Source organism: Phalangium opilio, unplaced genomic scaffold, assembly GCF_054372755.1.
Source record: "Phalangium opilio isolate 3A_F unplaced genomic scaffold, DU_Popi_V2 ptg000002l_1, whole genome shotgun sequence".
Taxonomy (NCBI): domain Eukaryota; kingdom Metazoa; phylum Arthropoda; class Arachnida; order Opiliones; family Phalangiidae; genus Phalangium; species Phalangium opilio.
The window spans coordinates 3,525,248-3,549,915 of record NW_028324144.1 but is presented as its reverse complement, the minus strand read 5'-3'; the positions used below and the strand labels follow the sequence as shown (position 1 = coordinate 3,549,915).

At 34.5% G+C, this 24,668-nt stretch overlaps 3 protein-coding genes across 9 annotated transcripts in view; 1 reads left to right on the top strand and 2 right to left on the bottom strand.

The window, feature by feature from the left end:
* The window catches only part of ko (Stork-head domain-containing protein knockout), a 76,203-nt gene that overhangs the window by 9,742 nt on the left and 41,793 nt on the right, over window positions 1–24,668 (bottom strand). The gene's annotated exons all lie outside the window — the stretch shown is intronic.
* LOC149718325 (uncharacterized) lies at window positions 19,422–22,516 on the top strand. 4 transcript variants are annotated; one of them, XM_089841787.1, is made up of 4 exons: window positions 19,422–19,609; window positions 19,672–21,970; window positions 22,028–22,157; window positions 22,264–22,516. In XM_089841787.1, exons 1-4 carry the CDS (start codon window positions 19,422–19,424, stop codon window positions 22,284–22,286), a joined length of 2,640 nt encoding a protein of 879 aa, XP_089697913.1. In that variant the 3' UTR covers window positions 22,287–22,516. The 4 variants fall into 4 exon arrangements, with proteins under 4 accessions (XP_089697913.1, XP_089697895.1, XP_089697904.1 ...); XM_089841769.1 differs by having other exon boundaries at window positions 22,227–22,516; XM_089841778.1 differs by having other exon boundaries at window positions 19,672–22,157.
* On the bottom strand, window positions 22,464–24,430 carry LOC149718324 (uncharacterized). 2 transcript variants are annotated; one of them, XM_089842139.1, is made up of 3 exons: window positions 23,900–24,427; window positions 23,683–23,833; window positions 22,464–23,570 (listed from the first exon to the last, which is right to left on the bottom strand). In XM_089842139.1, exons 1-3 carry the CDS (start codon window positions 24,164–24,166, stop codon window positions 22,609–22,611), a joined length of 1,380 nt encoding a protein of 459 aa, XP_089698265.1. In that variant the 5' UTR covers window positions 24,167–24,427; the 3' UTR covers window positions 22,464–22,608. The 2 variants fall into 2 exon arrangements, with proteins under 2 accessions (XP_089698265.1, XP_089698241.1); XM_089842115.1 differs by having other exon boundaries at window positions 23,683–24,430.

Genomic DNA, 24,668 nt, shown 5'->3' with positions numbered 1-24,668 from the left:
AAATAAGCAAATTTGCATAAACCACGCCCCCCAAATAAACAAATTTGCATATTTCGAAAATAAACAAATTTGCATATTTCGAAAATAAACAAATTTGCATATTTCGAAAATAAACAAATTTGCATATTTCGAAAATAAACAAATTTGCATATTTCGAAAATAAACAAATTTGCATATTTCGAAAATAAACAAATTTGCATATTTCGAAAATAAACAAATTTGCATATTTCGAAAATAAACAAATTTGCATATTTCGAAAATAAACAAATTTGCATATTTCGAAAATAAACAAATTTGCATATTTCCAAAATAAACAAATTTGCATATTTCGAAAATAAACAAATTTGCATATTTCGAAAATAAACAAATTTGCATATTTTTTACTCTCAATGTACATATTTACGAAATAAACTACATGTAAACAACATCAATAAAAGTCCCATCAATCATACCTGTCAAAAAAGACATGTCACGTGGGCAATGGGGAAGAATACTCGGAAAAATGGCGGGCGTATAAAACGTTAGATGTGTTACGAAAAAAAAAAGAATTTTGAGAATTAATTTTAAATGATACTTGCACTTTAAAGGCGCAGTAACATAGTTTAAACGATTAGGCTGCGTCGAATTTGTCTACAGGAATGATTATTTATAGTGGGAGATGAAAAATTAAGATCTTTCAAGCGAATCGTTCGCCCAAAACGAAAAATAATTTGAGAATATTAAAAGAAATCTTTTTTTTTTTGCTTTCCTTAATTCGAAATTGATTACATTTTGTTAAATAGAGGCGTTTCGAGATGGTACAAGTTTAACAAAGCTATTATATATTAAATCAATATTTCTTAAATAAATTATCTATAAATAGAATTAAAGGTAATATAATATTATTAGCTGTAAAAGATGTTAAAAAACTTGACTTAAAAATAAGCATTAGGTTAAATTTTAACTTTTTAAGTAGTTTCCTGTTTAACCCTTTTTTCGTGTTTCAAAGGGACAATAAACTGTATTTCAAGATGTATCATTTCAAAGGGGTAATGAATTCTATTTGAAGATGTATCAATTCAAAGGGGTAATAAATGGTTTTTGAAGATGTATCCTTTCAAAGGGACAATGAATGATTTTTGAAGATGTATCATTTCAAAGGGACAATGAATGATTTTTGAAGATGTATCATTTCAAAGGGGTAACAAACAGTATTTGAAGTTTTATCATTTCAAAGGGACAATAAATGATATTTGAAGATGTATCATTTCAAAGGGACAATAAACTGAATTTGAAGATGTATCATTTCAAAGGGGCAATGAATGGTAGTTAAAGATGTTCCATTTCAAAGGGGCAATGAATGGTAGTTAAAGATGTTCCATTTCAAAGGGACAATAAATAATATTTGAAGATTTATCATTTCAAAGGGACAATAAATAATATTTGAAGATTTATCATTTCAAAGGGACAATAAATAATATTTGAAGATGTATCATTTAAATCGGACAATAAATGATTTTTGAAGACGCACCATTTCAAAGGGACAATAAACGGAGTTTAGGGTGACCCCTGGGGAAAAATGTCATAGAAATTACATAAATTATTTCGACTCAAAACCGCCCACAGAATCCACTGCACTTCATTCCTACCACCACACCATTTTTGAATCACCCTGTACATAAACTTACGTTTAAACTTAATAATAATAAAAAAGCATTTACCCCTTAAGCTAATTTACTAATAAAAGTCATAATAACATAAATTAAAGCAAATACGAATAAATTACAGCGTTTCATTTTCAGCCCTCTAAACATTAGTTATACTTTTAAAAATAACAATTGTAATCACACCAGTCAAAAATATCAAAGAGTTTAAAATCTCATTAATCAATCTTTCTTATATAGAATAATAATTTTTATAATTTTATCATACACTTTCTCCCATTGTTAACAAAGTCCGCAATCGTTATCAGGAAAAGAACATTATAAATAAAACCAGAACCTTAATTAGAAATTAATTGAACTTCGTTTCTCCTCAAAATAAAAAAAAATTACAATGTCTTCAACATTAAACTATAATGACATAATTCTGTATGAAAAATCATATTAAACAATCTTGATCTTAAATAATAATAAATAGATATAAATAAATTTAAAAAGAAAATCAAAGTACGATTAAGGCCCGAATTCTTTTGTGGTTTATAGCTTTATTATTTTGGTAACTATATTTTCATCTCCTGAAGGAAAGGTTTATTTACTAAGATTTCGATTTCGAAAGAGAAGATACAGAAATGAATTTATGAAATATGCCGCCCTGTGTCTAACAGTCAGAAGGGGATAATAGAAGAAGGATGACACCAAGAAGCGATATCTAGTTTATTAGGGAGAGGGTCTAAGATGCCTAAGTATTGGCGCGCCATAGTCCCAGTCCCCCTTTCAAAATACAAGGGGGGACGTAAAAGGAGGCCACCGGGCTATTTCGCCTCTCCTCAGTCGGAAAATATGACTGTAATTTTCGTCATTCGCGTCACGCTGACGTGAGTTTTCAAGAACCAATGAGATGATGCTGCTTGTAATTTAGAGGCGGCGGGGATTAACTCAGAACCTACGTACGTTTGGACTGGAGATAAAGCTGGAAATGTGGCGAATTTATACCTTCTCCCTAGTAAACGTATTTTCCGCCTGAGGAGAGGCGAAATAGCCCGGCCTCCTTTTACGTCCTCCTTGTATTTTGAAAGGGGGACTGGGACTATGGCGCGTGAATACTTAGGCATCTTATACCTTCTCCCTAATAAACTAGATTTCACTTCTTGTATTCATTGGTCCTCTGAATTTTTGTACATCATCAAAAAGGATTTCAGTGGCACAGACTGTCTGCCACAGATGCACTAACTAACCCGGGGTTTAGTAAATAAAGAAATAGTATACTTTTCTTCAATTTTCCTCTCAAACATTTTTTATTTCTTCTTTAATAGTGTTGCGGTTTAATAGCCCAAGGTGCCAATGAAGTAATTTTGAGGAAACTTCACCCAACACCGATCAGAATTTTGATAAGAACGGTGGTGCGGTTTATTCTTTCTTCTTTCAAGAAAAAAATAAAGAAATTCGATCTGATTTAGATTTTATTTTAATTTAATATAGAGCCCTGTTCGAATTAACGATATCGTAATATCTTCTCTTTTTTGCCTTCATTTATTTTTGGGTTATATTTAAGCCAAATTGGTATTTGGTAAGTAAGATTTTGCGATAAGGTTTGATCAATTTGAAGGGAAAGTAATCTAGAAATTGTTCTTAAAAGAACATAAAAAGTATGTCGGGTAATGTGAATTCTAAAATGATGAACTTATCTACTTGTGGTTTTTGGAATGTCGGATAGGCCTATCTGTCAATTTAATAAGATACTGGGAAGGTTTTTGAAGGTGCGTGATAGATAAAATTGACTTTTATCTAAGGAAACGAAATACTTGAACCTACATTAACTATTGATGATGAAATAATAAGGTGTGGGGATAATCACTTTCCGGGGGAAAATCGCAATCCTCATTTGTGACTATTTCGAAATATTTTCCAATACTTTCCATATTTTAATTTCAGACATTTGGTTTATTTTACGATATTTTTCAATATTTCCAATACACTTGTGATTTCGAATTTCCCTAGTTCATTTCCCAAAATTGCTCATTTATTCCCCAATATTTCTAATTTATTTCCCAAAATTTCTCATTTGGTTCCCAATATTTCTCATTTATTTCCCATATTTCTAATTTTTTCCAAACATTTCTAATTTATTTCCAAATATTTCTAATTTATTTCCAAATATTTCTAATTTATTTCCAAATATTTCTAATTTATTTCCAAATATTTCTAATTTGCTTCCCAATATTTCTAATTTATTTCCCAACATTTCTAATTTATTTCCAAATTTTTCTAATTTATTTCCAAACATTTCTAATTTATTTCCCAATATTTCATTTCCCTTCGAATTTCGTTAAATTTCATGAAACATTAAAACATGAAAATATATCTCCGAGTGCACACCTGATTTATTTATTATAAAAAGGTTTCAAAAAATAAAATTCATTTTCTGAACGAGATTACAACTTTAATCAAATCGAATGAAAATTTAATTTAACTTTCAAAAGTAAGACTTGTAATCTAGCCAAAAAGAAAAATTCGAATTTGCAAGTTCAAGATTACATTGTCAATTCGAACGAACCCGTTAAAACTTAATCTAAAAAAAGAAAAAATAAGAATAAAGAGCAGAAACTTCAATATATCTGAATTGGGTTTTTGGCAGCGGCGACGGCACCCCCGTTTTAAAAAATTCTTTCCTGGAGCGCAAATTTAATTCTGATTACTCCTTTGCCATAAAGCATCATATTTTTAAGGAAGATGATTCTTTCCCATCCCCCCTAAGGGCAGGTGCTGCTGCCGCTGCTATTAAAATCGAATTCTCTAGGAGACCCGAAGAAAGCCGTAATATTACCTGCAAAGCGAGGGGTCGCTCATTACATTATTTCTTTAAAAAATTGGGTTTTTAAAGTCGTTCTATTTTTTTTTTTATTTAATTTTTCTCATAATTTGTAGAATTTTCGTTAGCTGCAAAAATATTGGATTTGGGATTTTGTTAAGGGCTATTTTGCAGGTCTGCCACGAAATTTTCAGATTTAAATTCCCTGACTTTTCCAGGTTTTCCCTGAACATTTCCCACGTTTTCCCCTGACGTTTATAGGCTCAATTGTTGTTCTAAATTTGAAAAGGGCTGATATAAGTAAACAACCAAAAACATGGCTATTTCAGTGTCTTGTCAAACGTGATCTCGCTAAAACGGCACGTTTAAAACGTCATCATCTAAATGCAACATTTAACCGCGGATATTTTAGTAACTTTAATGAAACTCCCCGACTTTTCCCTCAATTTGTTTAAATTCTTAAAATCTCTTGACGTTTTTGGCCCATTTTGAAATTCCCTGGCCTTTCCATGTTTTCCCTGACCTCTGACATGGCCTGGCAAGTGGCAACCCTGTTTAAGCTCTTCCCTGATTTCCTGAGAATCAACTGAATTTTTCTTCTAGGATACATAAATTGGATTTTCCAATTGTTAAAAAGAAAAAAAGAAAATACTAAATCAGTACAGAATTTTAACAATGCCGAATTATTCCGCGAGCAGAACATACTGAATCTTGTAACTATCCGACACCTCAAATCCTGCCAAGCCTTTTTATATCTTTTCTAAAATGGGAAAAGTTCTAATCTATCTACCCAATTTCTTTTTTTTTATTACAACCCAATAGAAATCGTCCCAAATCCATCTCTTTGTCATACAATGGAAAGAGACGACGAGCAGAATAGGATAGAATTAGTTTTTTTTATATCTAAGTTTCTAACGTTATTAAAATGAGAGAGGTATATACTTCTTCTTTCAAATAGAACTAGGTTAGCAAAAAAATATCTGAAGCATCGAGAGTAATCCAGATTTTACGGAGGAGAAGAGAAATTTGTTGAGTTGTGTTCTGTTGGTGTGTTTGGCCCCGTTTATAGGAGAGGCGATGCATTAGATGCTGCATTTAGGATGGGCATGCCTGGAACCACTCCTGTCAAATCTTGGAGCGTCTGCATTATTATTATTATTGTATATTATTGCCAGTGTTGGTGTAGAGACGAGGGGGGTAACACCTGGCATGGATTTTGTCGAGATTTTGATTAACGATGACTTATGAAGGTCTTTTAATCGAGGGGCACATTAAATTCGTTTAAATCTTACTTGGAACGTTTTAATCTTATTTAGAATGTTTTAATCTTATTTAGAATGTTTAAATCTTATTTAGAACGGTTTAATCATATTTATAACGGTTTAAATCTTATTTAGAATGTTTTAATCTTATTTATAACGGTTTAAATCTTATTTATAACGGTTTAAATCTTATTTATAACGGTTTAAATCTTATTTATAACGGTTTAAATCTTATTTAGAACGTTTAAATCTTATTTAGAACGTTTAAATCATATTTAGAACGTTCAAATCTCACTTAGAAAGTTTTAATCTCAATAAGAAGCTCTATTACTACCGTAAATTGAACTAACAAGCTAAAATAACTCAAAATGATTTATGCCACTACCGAGTGTCTGAGTCAAATATCTTTCTTATGACATTAAATATATACCCGCTCTTTCATTATATTTAATAATAATAATAAATAGATTTTAATATATATTTAGTACCTTCATTTTACTACTTCGATAAATTTAGAAAATTTAATCAATCGTTTAATCTAATTTTTGGCGGTTTAGTCTATAATTAAATATAAATTATTTTATAAATTTATTTAATATTTTAGTGATTTCCCTATGTACATTTACGTGGGAACAATGAATCTATCTTTTCGAAAACTGATTAGATAAAAACGTTCTATTAAACGGTTGGTTGGATTTGTTATATAAGAAACTCGACACTTTTTATAGAGATTAACTATATTTGATTTTTTTAATATTATTCTATAAAGGTGTATAGCGTGTTTCACGTGATACCAAATTCGATTACATTCTTGGCCCGGCCTCTCTCGTTTGTTTCTTATCATGTCACGTGGGGAGAAAAACACTCTAAGCCTAGGCCTAACGTTAAGTTTTATTTGAGAAGGACTTCAGGGTTTTTAATGGAGGTGGGCTCTTTACGGGTGTCTCGAACATCTGCTCACCGTAATATAGATTAAAAGAACGTGGTTTATGGATGCTGCGCAGTTCTTTTGGGGGTTAAATTGGTTTTTCTTACGGAAAACAAAACCTTCCTCTGGTTTTTCCACCGTTTTTTTTTTCCAAGTGCACGATAAAGATTGTTAGGCCTAATCCTTAATTGAAACCCGTTTCCTCTTAAGGTCAAAGGGGTCTCGGTAGAGTTAAGCCTGTTTCTTTTTCTACGCTTACAATAATAATATTCGACATTTACTAAGCCTAATTTATCCGAAATACTTCAGATTCTCCGGTTAAGTCTAAATACTTTCAATGCTAAGCCTAATTTTCAAAAACGTTACTTAATCTATTTATTATTCATTTTTAAATCCTGTTACAGACGAATATTCAACATTCTTCTATTCCTAAGCCTATTTTAATCTTCTTTCAAATTTAATCCTATTTCAAATCAATATTCAAAATTTTTCTAAGCCTTATTTCGATAAAAAAATACTTCTTTAAGCCTAGTTTATTGTGCTCTCTTTGTTATTCTTATTTCAAATACTCAATATTTTTCACTGCTAAATCAAATTTCCGGTTATACTATAATAAGTCGAAAATACTAGGCCTTATTTTCAAAAGTCATTTATTTCTTAAGCCTAATTTTGAAAGATTATCACTCCCTAAGCCTAATTTTCCAAACTCTTCCACTTTATATGATTGATTTTTCAAAATTAAATCATTTCTTCAGCCTAATTTTCAAGTTTTTTCACTTCTTAATCCTAATTCACAAAATTCTTCCGCTTCCTTGGCCCACTTTTTCAAATCTTTAAATTCTTAAAATCAATTTTCAAAAATCGTTCACTTCTTAAGCCTAATTTGTTTAAAAATCATTCATTTCTTAAGTCTAATTTATTTAAAAATCATTCATTTCTTAAGTCTAATTTATTTAAAAATCATTCATTTCTTCAGCCTAACTTGTTAAGCCTAATTTTCAAATATCATTCACTTCTTAAGCCTAATTTACCCTATACCTTCACTTCTTAAGCCTAATAAATAATTTATTCAAAAACCCGTAAAATTCTTACCAAACATTCTTTCCCAATATCGGGTAAAAACCGGAAACCATCTCATTTTCCTTTCTTAAAAACTTAAAAACAAAAAACCACAAGTTTCCCGGGCCTAATTTGACAGAATATTTATCTCCCATTATTTCCACTTTCCTTTACGATAAAATAAAATGAATAAATAAAAAAAATTGGGTAAATTTTATTTAAATTACTTAATAAGTAAAGAAGCACGATTCCCAACGAGGGGGAGGATTTCATTTTGGAGATTCGGGGTCGAACTGGTAACCACATGCACCAGCAAGACACGAATGTCGTGAGCCTTTTGACCCCCCGCCCTGATCAAGCTGGCTGGGGCCAAGGATTTTCTCTTTCTCGAGTCTTGAAACGCTGATTATCGAGTTTCAGTACTCGGTGTAAGAAAATCTCTATTATTGAGGAGGCAAGAAAGGACCATAAAGATTCAACGATGGATGGGGTTACTAACTTAACTAGAAATACACGATAATTTCGAGGCATGCATCTCCCATCAATTTTGCCCTGTTTAAAGAGCTCACAAACTTGGATAAGGGAAAGTCAAAAGTGCATGCATACACAGGTCGCCGTATTAAGATTAAATGCAGGCTGGGTTTGATAATAGAAGCCGAGTTCGAAAAAATCCGGGTTTTATTGGGGTTTTTAAAACATAGTTTTCAGACTACGAAGATTCACACCATTTACACAAGGAGGCCAGGCTTCAGGTGTTACACAAGGAGGCCTGACTGGAATCCCTGGTTGAGTTAAAAGCCTGGATTCCTTGAGTGCATGGTATGAATTCTCCAAGTTTGAAAACTATACCTAATGTTCAATAGTCATCAGATTTAACTGTCAACATTTCAATATTGCCTCAGTTAATTAACTTAATTGTCAACGGCTGTTAAATGGTTCAAAACTCCCTCAGTTAAGTAACTTAACTGTCAACAGTTGTTAAATATTTATTTATTTATTTATTTATTTAGTTCAGTACAGGTAAGCCATTAGAGCTTGGTTAGTACAACCGAGAGAGATTAACGATTTAGTTATACAGAGATTAACGATTTAGTTATACAGAGAATAACGATTTAGTTATACATTAGTAAAAAAAGAAAAAAAACAAAAAAAGATAAGTAACAAAGTAAGAAAAAAAAAAAAAAATAAGTGACAAAGTAGGAAAAAGATAAGTAACAAAGTAAAAAACGGTATGACTACAGGTCAATTTGGGGTATTATTGAAGTGAGCCGATAACTTAGCGCGAAATTTTGATTTATCTGAGATGGTAATAATAGATTCAGGGAGTGCGTTCCAATCTGAGATGACAGTGTGGGTGAAATGATGTTGGCGGATAGACGTCAGGGCGCGTGGTTTTGCAAGTTTAAGGGAGTGTCCACGGGTAGAGGGATACGGTGCAGGGTGGAAAAAACTTTCAACGTTAAGTGCCAATTTGTTATTAAAGAAGTCATGAAGTAAACATAGGTTGTTAATTTTATGGCGGATAATGACGGGATCAATTTTAAGTTTTTCTAATCGAGAAGGGGCTGGGAGTTTATCTAATTTTTGAGTTAGTTTAGTAAATTTGTTTTGGGCTTTCTGTAGGGCAGTAATACCAAGGGAGGAAGATGGTGTCCAAATAGGGGAGGCGTAGTCAAAAATAGGCAGGGCCAATGCATTGTAGAGGGTTTTAATGAGGGCTGAGGAGCGGTTGTTAAAATTACGACGAATTAAGCCTGATAGGGAATAAATCCTTTTAGAGACTTTATTGGTGTGGGAGGTAAATTTAAGGGATGGGTCCATTGTAACACCCAGGTCAGATTCAGATAGGGTGGCACGGATAGGTTGACCGTAGAGACGATAAGTATACCGTGGGTTAGAGGATCCTAGGTGAAGTACAGCGCATTTATTAATATTGAAGCTGAGGCCATGTTCAGAGGCCCAAGCTTCTACGGAATCCAGGTCAGTTTGTAGGTTTAGGGAGTCAGATAGGGATTTTATACGGGATGAAAGCTTCGTATCATCTGCAAATAGCAAAACTTGCGAAAATTGAACAACACTAGGGAGGGAGTTGATAAATACATTGAAGAGTAGTGGACCTAAAACTGAACCCTGGGGGACACCTTTCTCAATGGGGGCCCAGGGAGAGTGCTGACCCTGTAGGACAACTCTTTGGCGGCGGTCAGTTAGATAATGGGATAACCATTGCAAAGCCTGGTCAGTAACTCCGGCTAGAAATAGGGCACGTAGTAATTTATCATGAGGGATACTATCGAAGGCTTTAGCGAGGTCGAGGTAGACGACATCAACGCCAAAAGCCCTCATCTAACCAAGTAGTCCATTGGTTGGTGGCTACGAGTTGGTTGAACACGAATGTTTGCGCAGGAACCCATGCTGAGCTGGAGAGAAGAAATTTACACTATTGAGGTAATCTAACAATTGGGTATGCACCAGGATCTCTACAACTTTGGCTACTTGGTTGAGGGAGCTAATGGGGCGATAATAAATGGTTCGGCAATAGTCCATCAGAAAGTGTCTTAACTGTTAACAGTTGCCAAATAGTTCAACAGTCCATCAGGTTAAGCGACATAACTGTCAACAGTATCAAATAGTTCATAAGTTATATGACTTAACTGTCAACAGTATGAAATAGTTCATAAGTTATATGACTTAACTGTCAACAGTATCAAATAGTTCATAAGTTATATGACTTAACTGTCAACAGTATCAAATAGTTCATAAGTTATATGACTTAACTGTCAACAGTCGTTAAATAGTTCAATATCCCCTCAGATTAGTGACTTAACTGTCAATAGTTGATAAATAGTTCAAAGGGCCATCAGGTAATGTAACTTAACTGTCAACAGTTGATAAATAGCTCAACAGCCATCAGGTTAAGTGACTTAACTGTCACAGTTGTCAAATAGTTCAATATTCCATTAGGTTAAGTGACTTAACTGTCAAAAGTTATCAAATAGTTCAATAGTCATCAGGTAAAGTGACCTATCTGCCAACAATTACTAAATATCTCAACAGTCCATCTGTTAAGTAAGAGACTGAACTATTAACAGTTGCCTAATAGTTGAACGGTTAACGCTCTAAAACCACCAAGTAAACTAATTTACCTAAATAGAGCTATAGTTCATTCATACTAAAATCTAAAGGGGGTACGCGGTACCACTTGTTCCATGATAATATTACCTAAACATGTTATAAGCGTGGGAAAACAATCTTGATTTTAAATCTCGGGCAAACGCGTGCATTATGCCTTAGTAACATTATCCCACCTTCGTCTTTGTGAACATTAGAGAAGTCTAGGCTAGGAGAAACCATTCAAAAACAAATTAAAGCCTGCTACGTACGGCAACTTAGAGATGCTTATCACAAAACGAGGGTTGGAAAATTGGAATTGGCCAAGCATGATATAAAAAAGAACAAGAGAAAAGAACATGACCAAAAATAAAAAATAAATGAAAGAGAGAGCAAATACTAAAGAAAATAAATGAAAAGGGAAAGTCATTTCTACCTGCATGCCTGCCACCTTTCTCTACCGAACACCTGAACCGTACACCACACGAGTGCATTCAATTCCTCTAAGAATATTCAATCATGAACGTAACAGGCACCATCTTCCAACAATATACGCCTAGATACGTTGAGGAAATTGTTAGTACGCAATTACTCTTATTAGCTTTATCAGAAGTAAATAGGGGGCAATACGTGTCAAAGGTTTCGCGAGGCGTCCAGTTATGGTTTTTTTTTTGGCGCCTTCCCTGAATCGCGTTTTTGGCAGGGAGTTGCGGATGAATACACTCCCCCGAAACTATTTTCTATTCCTCTGGCCAGGTTGAACGATTTTAGTTAGCATTAGGACCATGTGGTGGCGCGTGTAAGAAATTTCTCTCGATAATTTGCCTCTCTCTGATTGGATGAATCAAATTTTGCGACGCAAACGGTGTTTTTTATGGGAAAGGGACGCCTTAAGCTTCAGATACGTACTTCCCCTATAGAAAAATCTCAGTTGTGACGTAAGTGTCTAGGTAAAACGTCACGGGCCTAGCTTTGACAGTCGGCGGCCATGTTTGGTACCGCTTTGGTTCTATGAGCAAATAGCATGGGTGACGTCACACAAAGGCGTCTAAGATACCTCTATAGAGAGCTTTCAGATGGGATAGTAGTACGTCACACCCTGCCAAGTCTTACCGCTGTTCTCGGCTGTTCTGGTAGCCATATTGGGTGGTCTCAGCTTCATCCCTGCTTTAAACCCACCAATATGGCAGCGCAAATTATGTCACGAGACTCAGCTCCTCCTCCAACTGAAAGCTCTCTATTTACTAATTACTTCTGGCTATATCTATTCCTGCTAGTATTCATAGGCGAGTTTACCCCCCTAGGAGTGGTAAATATATATTTTTTCGTTGGCTTACTGCCAACTGTGAATCACTCATCGCCTGTATCTTCTTTCTACCTTACATTCTGTTATTTCAATTTGCCATTGCTACGTCTATTCAATTGATTCTTTTTCAAATGAACAAATCTTTTATTTTGTTTTATTTGGGACAATATTCATGGTAGGATGGCGCTGTTTCTCAAGGACGGGGTACAGTACCCCTTTTAGGTGCTGGTGGTGTTCTTTCATTTTCTACGCCACTCAATCTCACGAGTAGGAGATTATATATTTGGCGGAATTAGCTGACTGGAAAATCGGCGTTCATTGCGAAAAACCTCCAGGCACGCACGCGCAAAACAGGCGAAGGGGGTGAGGGGGTGGTGAAGGGGGGGGAGTGTTTTAGAATTAAGAGGAAAGAGCGTGAGAATTCAGTGACTTCACGATCCGAGCAAGCCGTCACTTTAATATTAAAGCCCCGGCCATTGCTTGTTTTGTTTTGTTTGTTTTCGCACCAACTAGGTAGATGCAGGTGGAAATAAAATAAAAAATTATTCGGATGTATTAAATACCGTACCGGGAGAATGACGTCGTAGAGCTAGCTGCCAGGGGGTTTTTCCCGTTTTTACATATGGTTATGATTTACAATGGATGGATTATTAATCCTGCAGTTTTGGTTGGATGATTGAATAAATTAATATAATTACTTTTTTAATATTAATGATTATGACGAAGCAGAGAATATTTTAATTATTTATTTTTTCATTTATTTCGGGTATTTTAATTTTTAATTTTCCAACTTTGCCTTGACCTTTTTGGTCAATTTTCAAATTTCCTGATTGTAACATGATCTTTCGCGTCAATCTTCAAAATAACTGGACTTTTTAATAATGGCATTTTAGGTCAATTTTGAAATTAACTGACCTTTCAGTTACATTTTAGGCCAATTTTGAAATTAACTGACCTTTCACTGATATTTTAGGCCAATTTTCAAATTTTTTGACTTTTTCTTGGGCCTCCTTTCAAATTTTCTGACTTTTTCTTGGTCTACTTTTCAAATTCAAAAACTACTTCCTGACCACTCGAGTCAACTTTCAAATTTATCAGCTATCTTTGACCTTTAAGGTCAACTTTCAAATTTACTGACTTTTCCTGACATAATATAAGCAAACTTTCAAATTTACTAACTTTTCCTGACATAATATAAGCCAACTTTCAAATTTACTGACTTTTCCTGATCATATAACCGAACTGTCAAATTTACCAACTTCCTCATGAATTTTTAGGTCAAATTTCCAATCCCCCAAATTTACGACCAAATTTTGAAATTTTCAGACTCTCCCTGACCTTTTGAACCATCTTTCAAATTTCACCACTTCACCCTAACCTTTTGTACCAACTTTCAAAAATCACCACTTCCCCCAGACCTTTAGCTCCAACTCTCAAATTTTCCAACTTCCCTGACCACTTAAGACAACTTTCAAATTCCTCAACCTTTTAAAACCAAGTTTAAAATTCCTTAAATTTTTTCAGTGTTTTTCTGCCCTATGGCAACCACGCTAGTAAGGTCAACTGGTCACTAAAGTCCAATCAATAATCGTTTAATTACTCAAAAATATTCAGCTTTCAAGAAAAAAATAAAAAGAACCAACCAGATACCTCCTCCAGAGTATCTCTGATAATTTATGAATGATTCGTTTAAAACTTTAAAATGTGGGAAACTGACCGCCGTTCGAGCCGAGCTAAAGATCCTCGGTTAAATTATAAATAAACTCGTTTCAGGCTAGGCTATATAGCGAGAATGAATTCGTGCATTTTATTTATGCCTCGGAGGGACAAAGTATTTGAAAAATAGATCCAGGTTGTTATGTGTTGTGTGTATATATTTTATATCGTGTCTTGTGTGACATGCAGTTTAGTTTCCAGACCCTAAAGGGCTGTAGTTTACTTTTGAATATTAAATTTAAACTTGAACTTCCCATAAAAATTATTCCCAAGTTGACGATATTAAAAACACGTTTTTTTAGCCTCATCGTATCGTACGTATAAGTGTGTGGGTATTAGGTTCATACACGATGGAGGAGAAGTAGTAGTAGTAGTAGTAGTAGTAGTAGTAGTAGTAGTAGTAGTAGTTTATAAGATATGTTCCTTCCATTAGTATGACACTACCTATACTTTGTACTGCTACTGATAGACTTACAGCTCGAGATATCTAGCTCGAGAACGGCGGAAGCGAGTCAATTGAAGTCCTACACTCGGTTAATTAATTTTGCAGGACTTCCATCTAGGTTCTATTTAGTCTGAATTACTAAGCCTTTGACAGCGCCTCACCAGGCGTATATCGCTTTACCTAACTCATTCACTTCATGACAAGCTCCAGTTTCTAAGTTACCAGTGACAAACTTATGGAACATATCTTATGAACTTATGGTAGTAGTAATAGATGTATGGGACTTTTTGTACTAGTTTAAAGCAAGAAGTGATATCTAGTTTACTAGGGAGTACGTATAAATTCGCCACATTTCCAGCTTTATCTCCAGTCCAAACGTACGTAGGTCCGGAGTCAATCCCCGTCGCCTCTAAATTACAACCAGCAATCATCTCATTGGTTCTTGAAAACTCACGTCATCGCGACGTGAATGACGAAAATTACAGTCATATTTTCCGACTGAGAAGAGGCAAAATAGCCCGGCATCCTTTTACGTCCCCCCTTGTATTTTGAAAGGGGGACTGGGACTATGGTGCGCGAATACTTAGGCATCTTATACCTTCTCACTAATAAACTAGATATCACTTCTTGGTGAAATGTTAACCCCTTAAGAATTTGCTTGGAACGCACGGTCTTAACCATCTTGTTTCACATTACGCGACAAGCCACAAGACGACATAATTTCCTTTAATTTCAGATATGGCGCGTGTATTATTACGAAATAACTGTAATATATCCCTAATATATATTTAATTACTAGTTTTATTAGAATTTGGTTTTTTTTTAGTATGTAATTAAAAAATAAGGTAATATTCAAAAACGAAACGGAAAATATATTAAAAAAAATCAGGTTTACGAATATTAAATAAATTAACAAATTTACTAAAAAGACTTAAAATTAATGAAATTAGCTTTCGCATCATTAAATATGGGTGGAAAAATTTGGCTTAATTAGGTTATTACGTAAATTCTTATCGTAAATTGCAAATTAACCCATTTTTTTTTAATATAGAAATAATAAGAATAAAGGTTTATTATTCAAATTTAAGCGTAAAACAATCAAGAGAAATGACCGCTTTAGAACTTTGGAAAACTTTAGAAATTGTAAATTTTGGTAATAAGAAATACCGGTTTAAATAAAAATAATAAAAATAAGAAACGATCCTATTTCTAGGAATATAGAGTAACTCTTTCAAAACCCCAAAAAGATCGTGCATAATCAAACCTAGAAACTGCATTTAAAACTATATAATTAACTTACTAACCTCCCACAACAAACTGAGCTATCAGCGACTGCGTTAAGCCAGCCGATAGACGCCATATAATCGGTATTCGGCGAGCATCCCCGAGATCCTATTTCAGGGTTCGTACGTAATTTTCAAAAACTAAAGACCTTTTTCAAAGGTTTGACAACATTGATTGGAAGGTATGTTAACAAAAAAGACGTTAGACATGGATTCAAACAATAAGGGAGGAACTTTGGTGGATTTGTAACTCTGAATCCGTACTTAAAATGACGACTGTGTGACGCCGGCTTAATTTAAACATTTAAATTATATTCAGATTACATAAACATTAAGTAATGTTTACTATTTACATCACAAACTTAATCTAGCTCGAAGAGTTGTTTTGATGATATTAATAATAGAATCGTGTAATTATAATTATAATAATTCAAGAATTTTTGGGGATTTGTTCGCACATGGTAATTCAGGGTTGTGAAATTTATCAAAGGCGCGCAGTTAAATATAAAGTACCTAGTGATGATATCGTAAATTTACCGATGCCGATATCGAAGTTTTACTAGAATTGATACTCTATTTTAACCAACTATTTAAACGCGACGAGATAACCGATTATTTAACCCAATGAAACCGTTATCGACCAATTTTTACCGATTCTCAACCAATTTTTTACCGATTCTCAACCAATTTTTACCGATTCTAAACCAATTTTTACCGATTCTCAATCAATTTTTACCGATTCTCAACCAAGTTTTACCGATTATCAACCACTCTTTCACCGATTTTTATTATTAACCGATATATCGTTAAATAAATTTCTAACCGATTAATCGGTAAATTTCGGTAAATTAAGCTCGAACCGATGTATCGGTTAAAGTGCCATATCGGTCAACCCCCCTCCAGTCCCCGAATTGCGTACTGTCATCTACAAGGTCAATAACGTATAAATTAAGATAATTCAAAGTTGACTAAAGTTAATTATTAAGTTATTTTAAGTTCCTCTGATGATGTACTGTCGAGGGGTCGGACGTTTAGGAAAAAGTGTACGGGATTTCGAAATCCAATTTGATTTCGTCGGATTTCATCGGATTTCATTTGATTTCATCGGATTTCGTTTGATTTCGTCGGATTTTGTTTGATTTCAGTATTCGATAAAATCCAATGGATTTCATCGAATTTTGAGTTTTTTCCGTGATTCCGTTGGATTTTGCTATTTTTACCGTGATTTCGACTGATTTTGCGATATCTTCCTTGATTTCGTTGGATTTTGAGGTTTTTCGCGTGATTTCCTCGGATTTTGAGATTTTTCCCCGTAATTTCGTCGGATTTTGTGATTTCTTTTGATTTTGGATTTCGTGAATTTTGTAATGGATTTCACGATTTCTTTACTGATTTTGCTTCTGATTTTGTGATTTCGCTTCTGATTTCGTGATTTCGCTTCTGATTTCGTGATTTCGCTTCTGATTTCGTGATTTCTTTGTTGATTTTGTGATTTTTTTTACTGATTTTATGATTTCTTTACTGATTTTGTGATTTCGTTGCTGATTTCGGATTTTTTGTTTGATTTCGAAATCAGCATTGATTTCGGATTTTTTAAATTGGATTTCACGGGTAGCGTACGGGATTTCATGAATGACCGACCCCTCGTGTACTGTCCTTGTACCGCCAAGGAAAGGGTTAAGAATAACGATTGAACTGACTTAATTAATTCACGGGTTGCATGGGCTTTAAGTGTATAAATGGTGTTCACCCCTTTTGTATAAGGGCTAGCCAGCCGCGTATTTAGGTTGATGGAGTTAAGATCGAGTTAAGGTTTGCGAGTTTAGACGTACGTCAAATTATTATTACGCAGCTTTTTAAAATATTCTCCCTTTTCCTTGATAGAGATCAAATGGGGCGGACAATGTTACAGAGATAAAGATTCGTATTATTCAAGTGGGTTGATTTAGCTTGGAGAAGACGAAAGAGATTTCCTTGTCAAGAAAGTCTAGAGCGCTAAATTAAATCGATTTCATTTGAATTTCAAGAAGGATTAATTTAACTATAGCGCGAGGAATCGTGGGAAGATTGTACAGCGTGGATTAGATAGTTGAGGACCCCGTAGTGTTATCCAACAATATACTGGCTTTTCTCCTTAAATTAGCAGAAGTATATAATACTTCTCTTCAAGAGAAGTGTGCCACCATAAAACGGGGTAATTTCAAGAAGGATTAATTTAACTGGCGCGAGGAATCGCGGGAAGATTGTACAGCGTGGTTTAGCTAGTTGAGGACCCCGTAGTGTTATCCAACAATATACTGGCTTTTCTCCTTAAATTAGCAGAAGTATATAATACTTCTCTTCAAGAGAAGTGTGCCACCATAAAACGGGGTAATTTCAAGAAGGATTAATTTAACTGGCGCGAGGAATCGCGGGAAGATTGTACAGCGTGGTTTAGCTAGTTGAGGACCCCGTAGTGTTATCCAACAATATACTGGCTTTTCTCCTTAAATTAGCAGAAGTATATAATACTTCTCTTCAAGAGAAGTGTGCCACCATAAAACGGGGTAATTTCAAGAAGGATTAATTTAACTGGCGCGAGGAATCGCGGGAAGATTGTACAGCCTGGTTTAGCTAGTTGAGGACCCCCGTAGTGTTAGCCTACAATATAGTAGCTTTCCTCCTAATATTAGAAGAAGTATATAATACTTCTCTTCGAGAGAAGTGTACCACCACAAAGCGGGTACGGTAATTGTAACAGGATTCTTTCCAACATCATTTTACACTTATTATAGCAAGGTTACTAAACCGAATCATGCACATACGCGATAAATAGTTCCCTCATCATTACTCTATTAGCGCTTAACTATTTGCCAAGGCGCATGCGCTTGTGATTAGTTTTTGTCCCATGTTAAGACGATCAAGGTTTGTGTTTACTTGATTGCTGAGGATTTAGCAAAGTGGAATATGGGAAATTGAACGACAACGCTTTACAATCTTTTAGGCCTTTTCAGACGATAAACTTTTGACTCAACTAGATGGGTCAAAAAGTTCATTCAGCACAAATTGGTTATTAGTGTTCAATTTATAATTTGGTCGTTCAACTTGTCCAACGTCTGTTCAGACAACCCAACTAGTTAACTCAAGGTGACTCATATAAATGGGTGACTCATAGAAATGAGTCAAAATTTGTACCGTCTGAATTGGTCTTTAGTGACAGTCATACTTATCGTTACTATATATTACTTATATGCTAATAATTGTAGAATAACTTCAATTTCTGTCAGAAAAATCAAAATGAATGAAAATCAAAAATACTTTCGTTTCGCTAAATAATTAAAATTCGAAATAAAAAATAATACCAAATATGGCAATGATAAGTTTATTTTTCGAAGTCAATATATTCAACGAAGTCAAGATTTGAACTTTGAAGAGGACTACAACAATTTTTATTTTTCTTAAGAAAGACCCATGAAGCCAAAAAAGTTAAACTTTGCGAGGTGAATTTCTCAGTAAACTGGTTTGCTCAACAAAATTTTATATATATAAATTTTTTTTTTCTTAAGCGTGATCGAAAGAGGCCGGATGGGCGAATCTCAAACCACGTTATATCATGGAAGAACTACGAGATGGAACAGCCGCCTAGTGTTGAAAAACCTGTCGTCCAAAAACTTGAATACCCCCTTTAGATTCCTCCTCCCTTCCTAAAGGTGGGCGCGTGGAAACGGTGGAAAGGCTGCGCGCGTCGGTTTGCGCGCTCCAGACCAATTTCAAAGTTTAGTGACGGTTTAGTGACCAAGGCTTACGCCACTCTCGCCAAGTTTCACGAGTTACGTAGGGTTCGGCTCGGTTAAAGTTAATTTAGAAATTATACAAAAGCAAAAACATGGTAATGAAAAATTGTGTCTATAAAGGCTGCAGAAATGACTCGCGATATAAGGATCGCGAGTACATGGACGGTATTTTTTTCATACGTTTCCCTAATATAAAGTCAAACATCGAGAAATGTAACCGATGGATTTCCGCTTGTGCTAGACCAGAATTTTTGACGTTAGAAGCGTTAAAAAAAAGAATGTGAGTTTAATTTGATATCGGAAGTATTATTAGATAATAAAACAATATATATTTGTTTATAGGTTTATTTGTTCCTTTCATTTTCTGGGTGGGGCTGGCCCAACAGAGGAAAATCCAGACCCACTTCCTTTTCACGATTACTGTATTGATGATACTCACGAAACATGCAAAATTGAAATCTCTAAAGAACCTCGAGAAGAAACAGAGCTTATTAAAGAACCTTCTTTGACTTTTGAGAAATGCAGCATGTCCATTGATAAATCAAGTTTGATATTAGAAGTAGTAGAACCTAAGCTGAACTTAAATCAAGATTTAAACATCGATGAACCGTCTTCGGTCGTCATAGAACCTGCTTTGAGCAAAATTGAGCCCATATTAACTGTTACTGATCTGTCTTGTGACACTGAACCAAGTTTGATGGAAGAACAACCTTGTTTAGGTGGTGCTGCGAATAAATTTCAATTGGATCATCTACTGTCTTCGATCGCGACTGATGCTACGGATCTTTTAAAGAAATTCATCCATTATCAATATTTTGCAAGTTTAAGTGACCTTATATGGACAGTTTCTCGGAATGTTGATTCCTGCTTAAGCATTTTTAAAGTAAATAGTCCACATTATTGTGCTATTGAAATAAAAATTCAAAATAATTTAGGGTTTGAAATTCTAATTTATGGAAAAGCACTTGAGAAACATCATTCATTATTCCAGTTAGAAACATTTCCTAAAACAGCTGCCACGCTTGGCACTTTACTTGATCTACTGGATTACATAAACTCATTAACTGTTTGTGAAGGAAGCGGTTTAGATTCACGAGAGACTAGATATAATAAAAAATTTGGTCATGCAAATGTATATACAAGGATCCTTCATTCCACTAAATGTGAGGGACTTGTTAAGAATGAGACCAATCCAAGTTGTAAAAATTGCAAAGGTTTTAAGCGTGCTCAGCTTGCAAAACAGAAAAGAGCTAAATTAAAGGAATTAAATACACTTGTAAGTAAAAAAGGACCTAGAAATTATCGGGCTATGTCAAGAGAGGACTTAGTGGCAGCATTGTCAGAGAAAAATCGTCAGAATCGAGAAAAAGACCGCCAAATTAAACAATTGAAGAAAACAATTAAAACTCTTAAGCAATCCCTTTCAGAAGAGCCAAACTTTTTGTTTGGAGAGGCGATTGACGAAGACTCGTTCTGCACCAAAGAAAACTTTTTACGCCTTTTGTTAAAAGAACAATTGAAATTATTAAAAAATAACAGGAAGAAACCCAAGCAGTGGCACCCTGCCATAATAAAATGGTGTCTGTATCTTCGTACTAAATCACCATCAGCCTATGAAAATCTACGAGAAGTACTCCCACTACCAGCTAGTCGAACGCTTTGGAAATACTCGTCAATTTATTCTACTAAAAGTGGTTTCACAACTGAGACTATGACGGAGATGAGAGGCAAAATAGATTTGGACAGCTGTGATGAGCACCAAAAGTATTTTTCACTGATTGTGGATGAGATGAAGATTAAAGAAGACCTCATTTATAAAGCGAGCACTGGAGAAATTGTAGGGTTTTCTCATTCAAGTGAATCCGGAGATATGTTAAAGAAAGCCGAAAATGCCAGAACTGGTGCCATTAGTTCAGAAGAATTACCTATTGCATCACATGTTATGGCATTAATGGTTAGAGGCCTAACAACGAATTTCAAACACACCTTGGCTTATTTTCCATGCCATGACATGAAAACTGACGAACTGTATTTAATAATACAGGAAGCAATTGAGATTTTGGAAAATCATGGTTTTAAAGTGTTAACTGTTGTTTGCGATAAATCAGCTGTAAATCAGAAATTAATCAAACTATGTACGCGCCCTGACCCAGAGACAAACGTTCATTATAAAGCACCAAATATATACGCAGGACCTGGAGAAGAAAGAAACATTTACTTTATCTCGGACCCTCCCCATCTCATGAAGACCGTACGAAACTGTTTCTCAAAGAGTGGTACTGAAAAAAAAACCAGATTTCTAAGAAAAAACAATAAAAATATTCTGTGGTCGCATGTTGTTGAAATGTATAAAAAAGACTGCTCTTCCCAATTACGATTGTGTCCCAAGCTTACAGACAACCACATCTACATAAATCCGTTTTCTGCAATGAAGGTGAAACTGGCAACACAAATACTAAGCAACACTGTTGCGGAGGCAGTGGATGAATTAGTGGGGGAAGAAGCATCAGAAACTGTCAAATTTCTCAAGATTTTCAACTCTTTCTTTGATATATTAAATTCAAGAAATATATCCCAAGGAAAATTCTCTAGAAATGCATATATAGAGCCATTTAGAAGTACCAATGATTGGAGATTTACGGTAAGTTTAAATTTATTTCTGTTTCCAGTTGGTAAAACATTATTTACGTTTTATAAGTGGCTCGAAGAAACCTTTTTGGGATACTTGCGAGATTGGGCTAAAGAAGCAAATGAAGCTGATGTGCCAGAAGAAGGGAAGCTGATGATGCAACTAAGTAGGGAAACGATCGAAGGAATTCACACCACAGGTTAATATGGTTTTCATGGTTATCCTATTTAATTTACGTTACTTTATACTTATTGATAAAATCTTACAGTCTACTCTATTATTGAGGCTGTGAAATTCTTGCTTAGAAATGGAGCTATGTTTGTGCTAACAGACAAATTCAACCAGGATCCACTGGAGAGACATTTTGGAAAGCACAGAAGAGCGGTTGGTTGTCATGAAAATCCATCTTTATTGGCTTACAGCTATACAGAAAGGAAATTTAAAATAATGCGCGTAGTTTTAAGTAAACCTAGAAATGGAAATTGTGCTCGTAAGAAAAAGAAGGTTTAAGCATTTTAATACTTTTTTTTTTAATAAATTTTGAACATTAAAACACAACTTTGAGTTTTTTAGTTTGAGATCTTTGATATCACATTTTGTAAAGTTTCTAGCAAAATTTGAAAGCACAGATCTTGGTTTTAAATTAATTTTTAGTTTTGGTTGCTCTCTTTAAGAGCTTTTCTACAACCCTTTTTCTGAGAGAGAGTATCACTGTTAATCTTATTAACCTTTCTCTTATAAAAATCTTTCATGGCTTTACCTCTACAGTTGCAAAATGTATCAATGACTATGTTAAAACATTTTTCCCTATTCTTTTCATTGCCACTTCCCCATAAATAATTCCACCTATCTATCACAGATTTTGATTTTAATGCATTTATAACATTTTCCTTCCTGTTTGAGTTATCTTTCAATATAGATTGTTCAAAAATTGGTGCAGTTATGCTTTTGATTAATAGGAAAAATTCAAAAGCTCTTGATTTTAATACTAGTAATCCTCCTCTTGTTAACCGTTCACTCCAAAGTGAATACTCATGAGGTTTTTCACCCTCTTCAGCAATGCAACTTTCCATAAGATGGGGTTCATCAAATTTACGCGATATTTTTTTGAGAATGTAGCCACCCAAATGATGTACAACTTTATCTTCTTTATCTTTCAAATGTTTGTCATTTAAAAATTTTGGATCTATAAATTTCTTTGGTTTCAGCTCATTAGCGGCTGGTTTAAGCTCAACCCATTTTACTTGTAGTGTGACAAAAAATCTTCTAAGCCAGTTATTGACAATGATGTGTTGTTTAAAAAGGAGCAAATCGTTAAAACCCTTTACTGTGGCAAATGAGTTTAAAATTGCATCCTTAAATTCCTTCTTTCCACGTAATTCTTGAGTATGAACCAAAAATGCGTATTTGTCACGTATTTGGTAGTCATTCAAAACTGTTAGTAGTTTTATCGTGTCGTCAGTTATTTTTATCTCATCAGGGTTCTTGATAATGTTTTCAATAACGTCTTTTACTATGACATCAGAACTAATCATGTTACATGATGCCATACTTTTGGAACATCTTGCTATCAACTCTTCGATATGATCGTGGAAAAAGGTTTCATTGAAATCTTTAAATGGAACATCAAAAATTAGGAAAATTTCTGTCTAATAAGAAATAAAACAGCTTTTGAATATGAAGCTAGCCCCCCCCCCCCCAAAAAAAACATAACCAAAACAAACCATTCTTATCAGAGTTTTTAACTGAATACAAGTTGTATTTGTTTCTCGGCATTGCATTTGGTGTCCCTGCGACTGATATATCATTTGCCTTTAATACACTCAAGTCTATAGCATTATCTTTACCGTCTTTTGGTAAACTAATGGAGCGAACCTGGGAAACATTGGTTTTCATGTTTATTTTAAAAATTAAAATTAACATAACACTAGATATACTCACATTTAAAACACTACATCCAGTGTCATTAAATGAATCTGGATCTGGGCACCGTTCTGTTGGTCCCAGTCCACCAGGGAAATGCTTAAAGCACACATAATGATGTTTTTTTATCAGATCTGTCGTTAAATCTGTTCTTCCGCATGCCGTTATCCATTTTTTACATTTTAGATACTTAGTTTTAGGTTTCGGAAACGTTACGAATCCTACACTACTAAGTTTACTGTTGTTTGTACAACCTTTGTAACAACATTTTTTATAGTTCACCATGTTTAATAATTACTCTTTTACCCCATTACACGACTACGCTAGCCCTAGCGAAACTGCGAATGCAAAACCGGTATAAAATACCTAAGCCTTTGCGGCTTTAAACGTCAACTCTAACAGCTGTAACCAATAACAAATCAGAGGCGCGCGATTGCGCAGACCGAACTTTCTGCTCCCACTATCTCGGAGAGCTCTCCTACGTCACTCGCTTCATTTCTGGTAGAGGCTCCGCTATCTTCGCCGCCGTTCCATCTCGCCTGGTTCTTCCATGGTTATATTTCACTCCTTCGACGCGTAATCGGCTATTTTTAAAGAAAAAGGGCTTCTACATTTTTACAAACGACGATTTAACCTAACCAACATGGACTGAGTAATTTTTAATTTTAAATAGGACCGGAAGTAAGTTTTGAGGCGACAAAATTATCATAGGGGAATACATTTTTACTTCCCCCTCCCTTGTCCAACTTTGACAGGGTTCGTACAAAATTTTTGGAATGAAATTCCC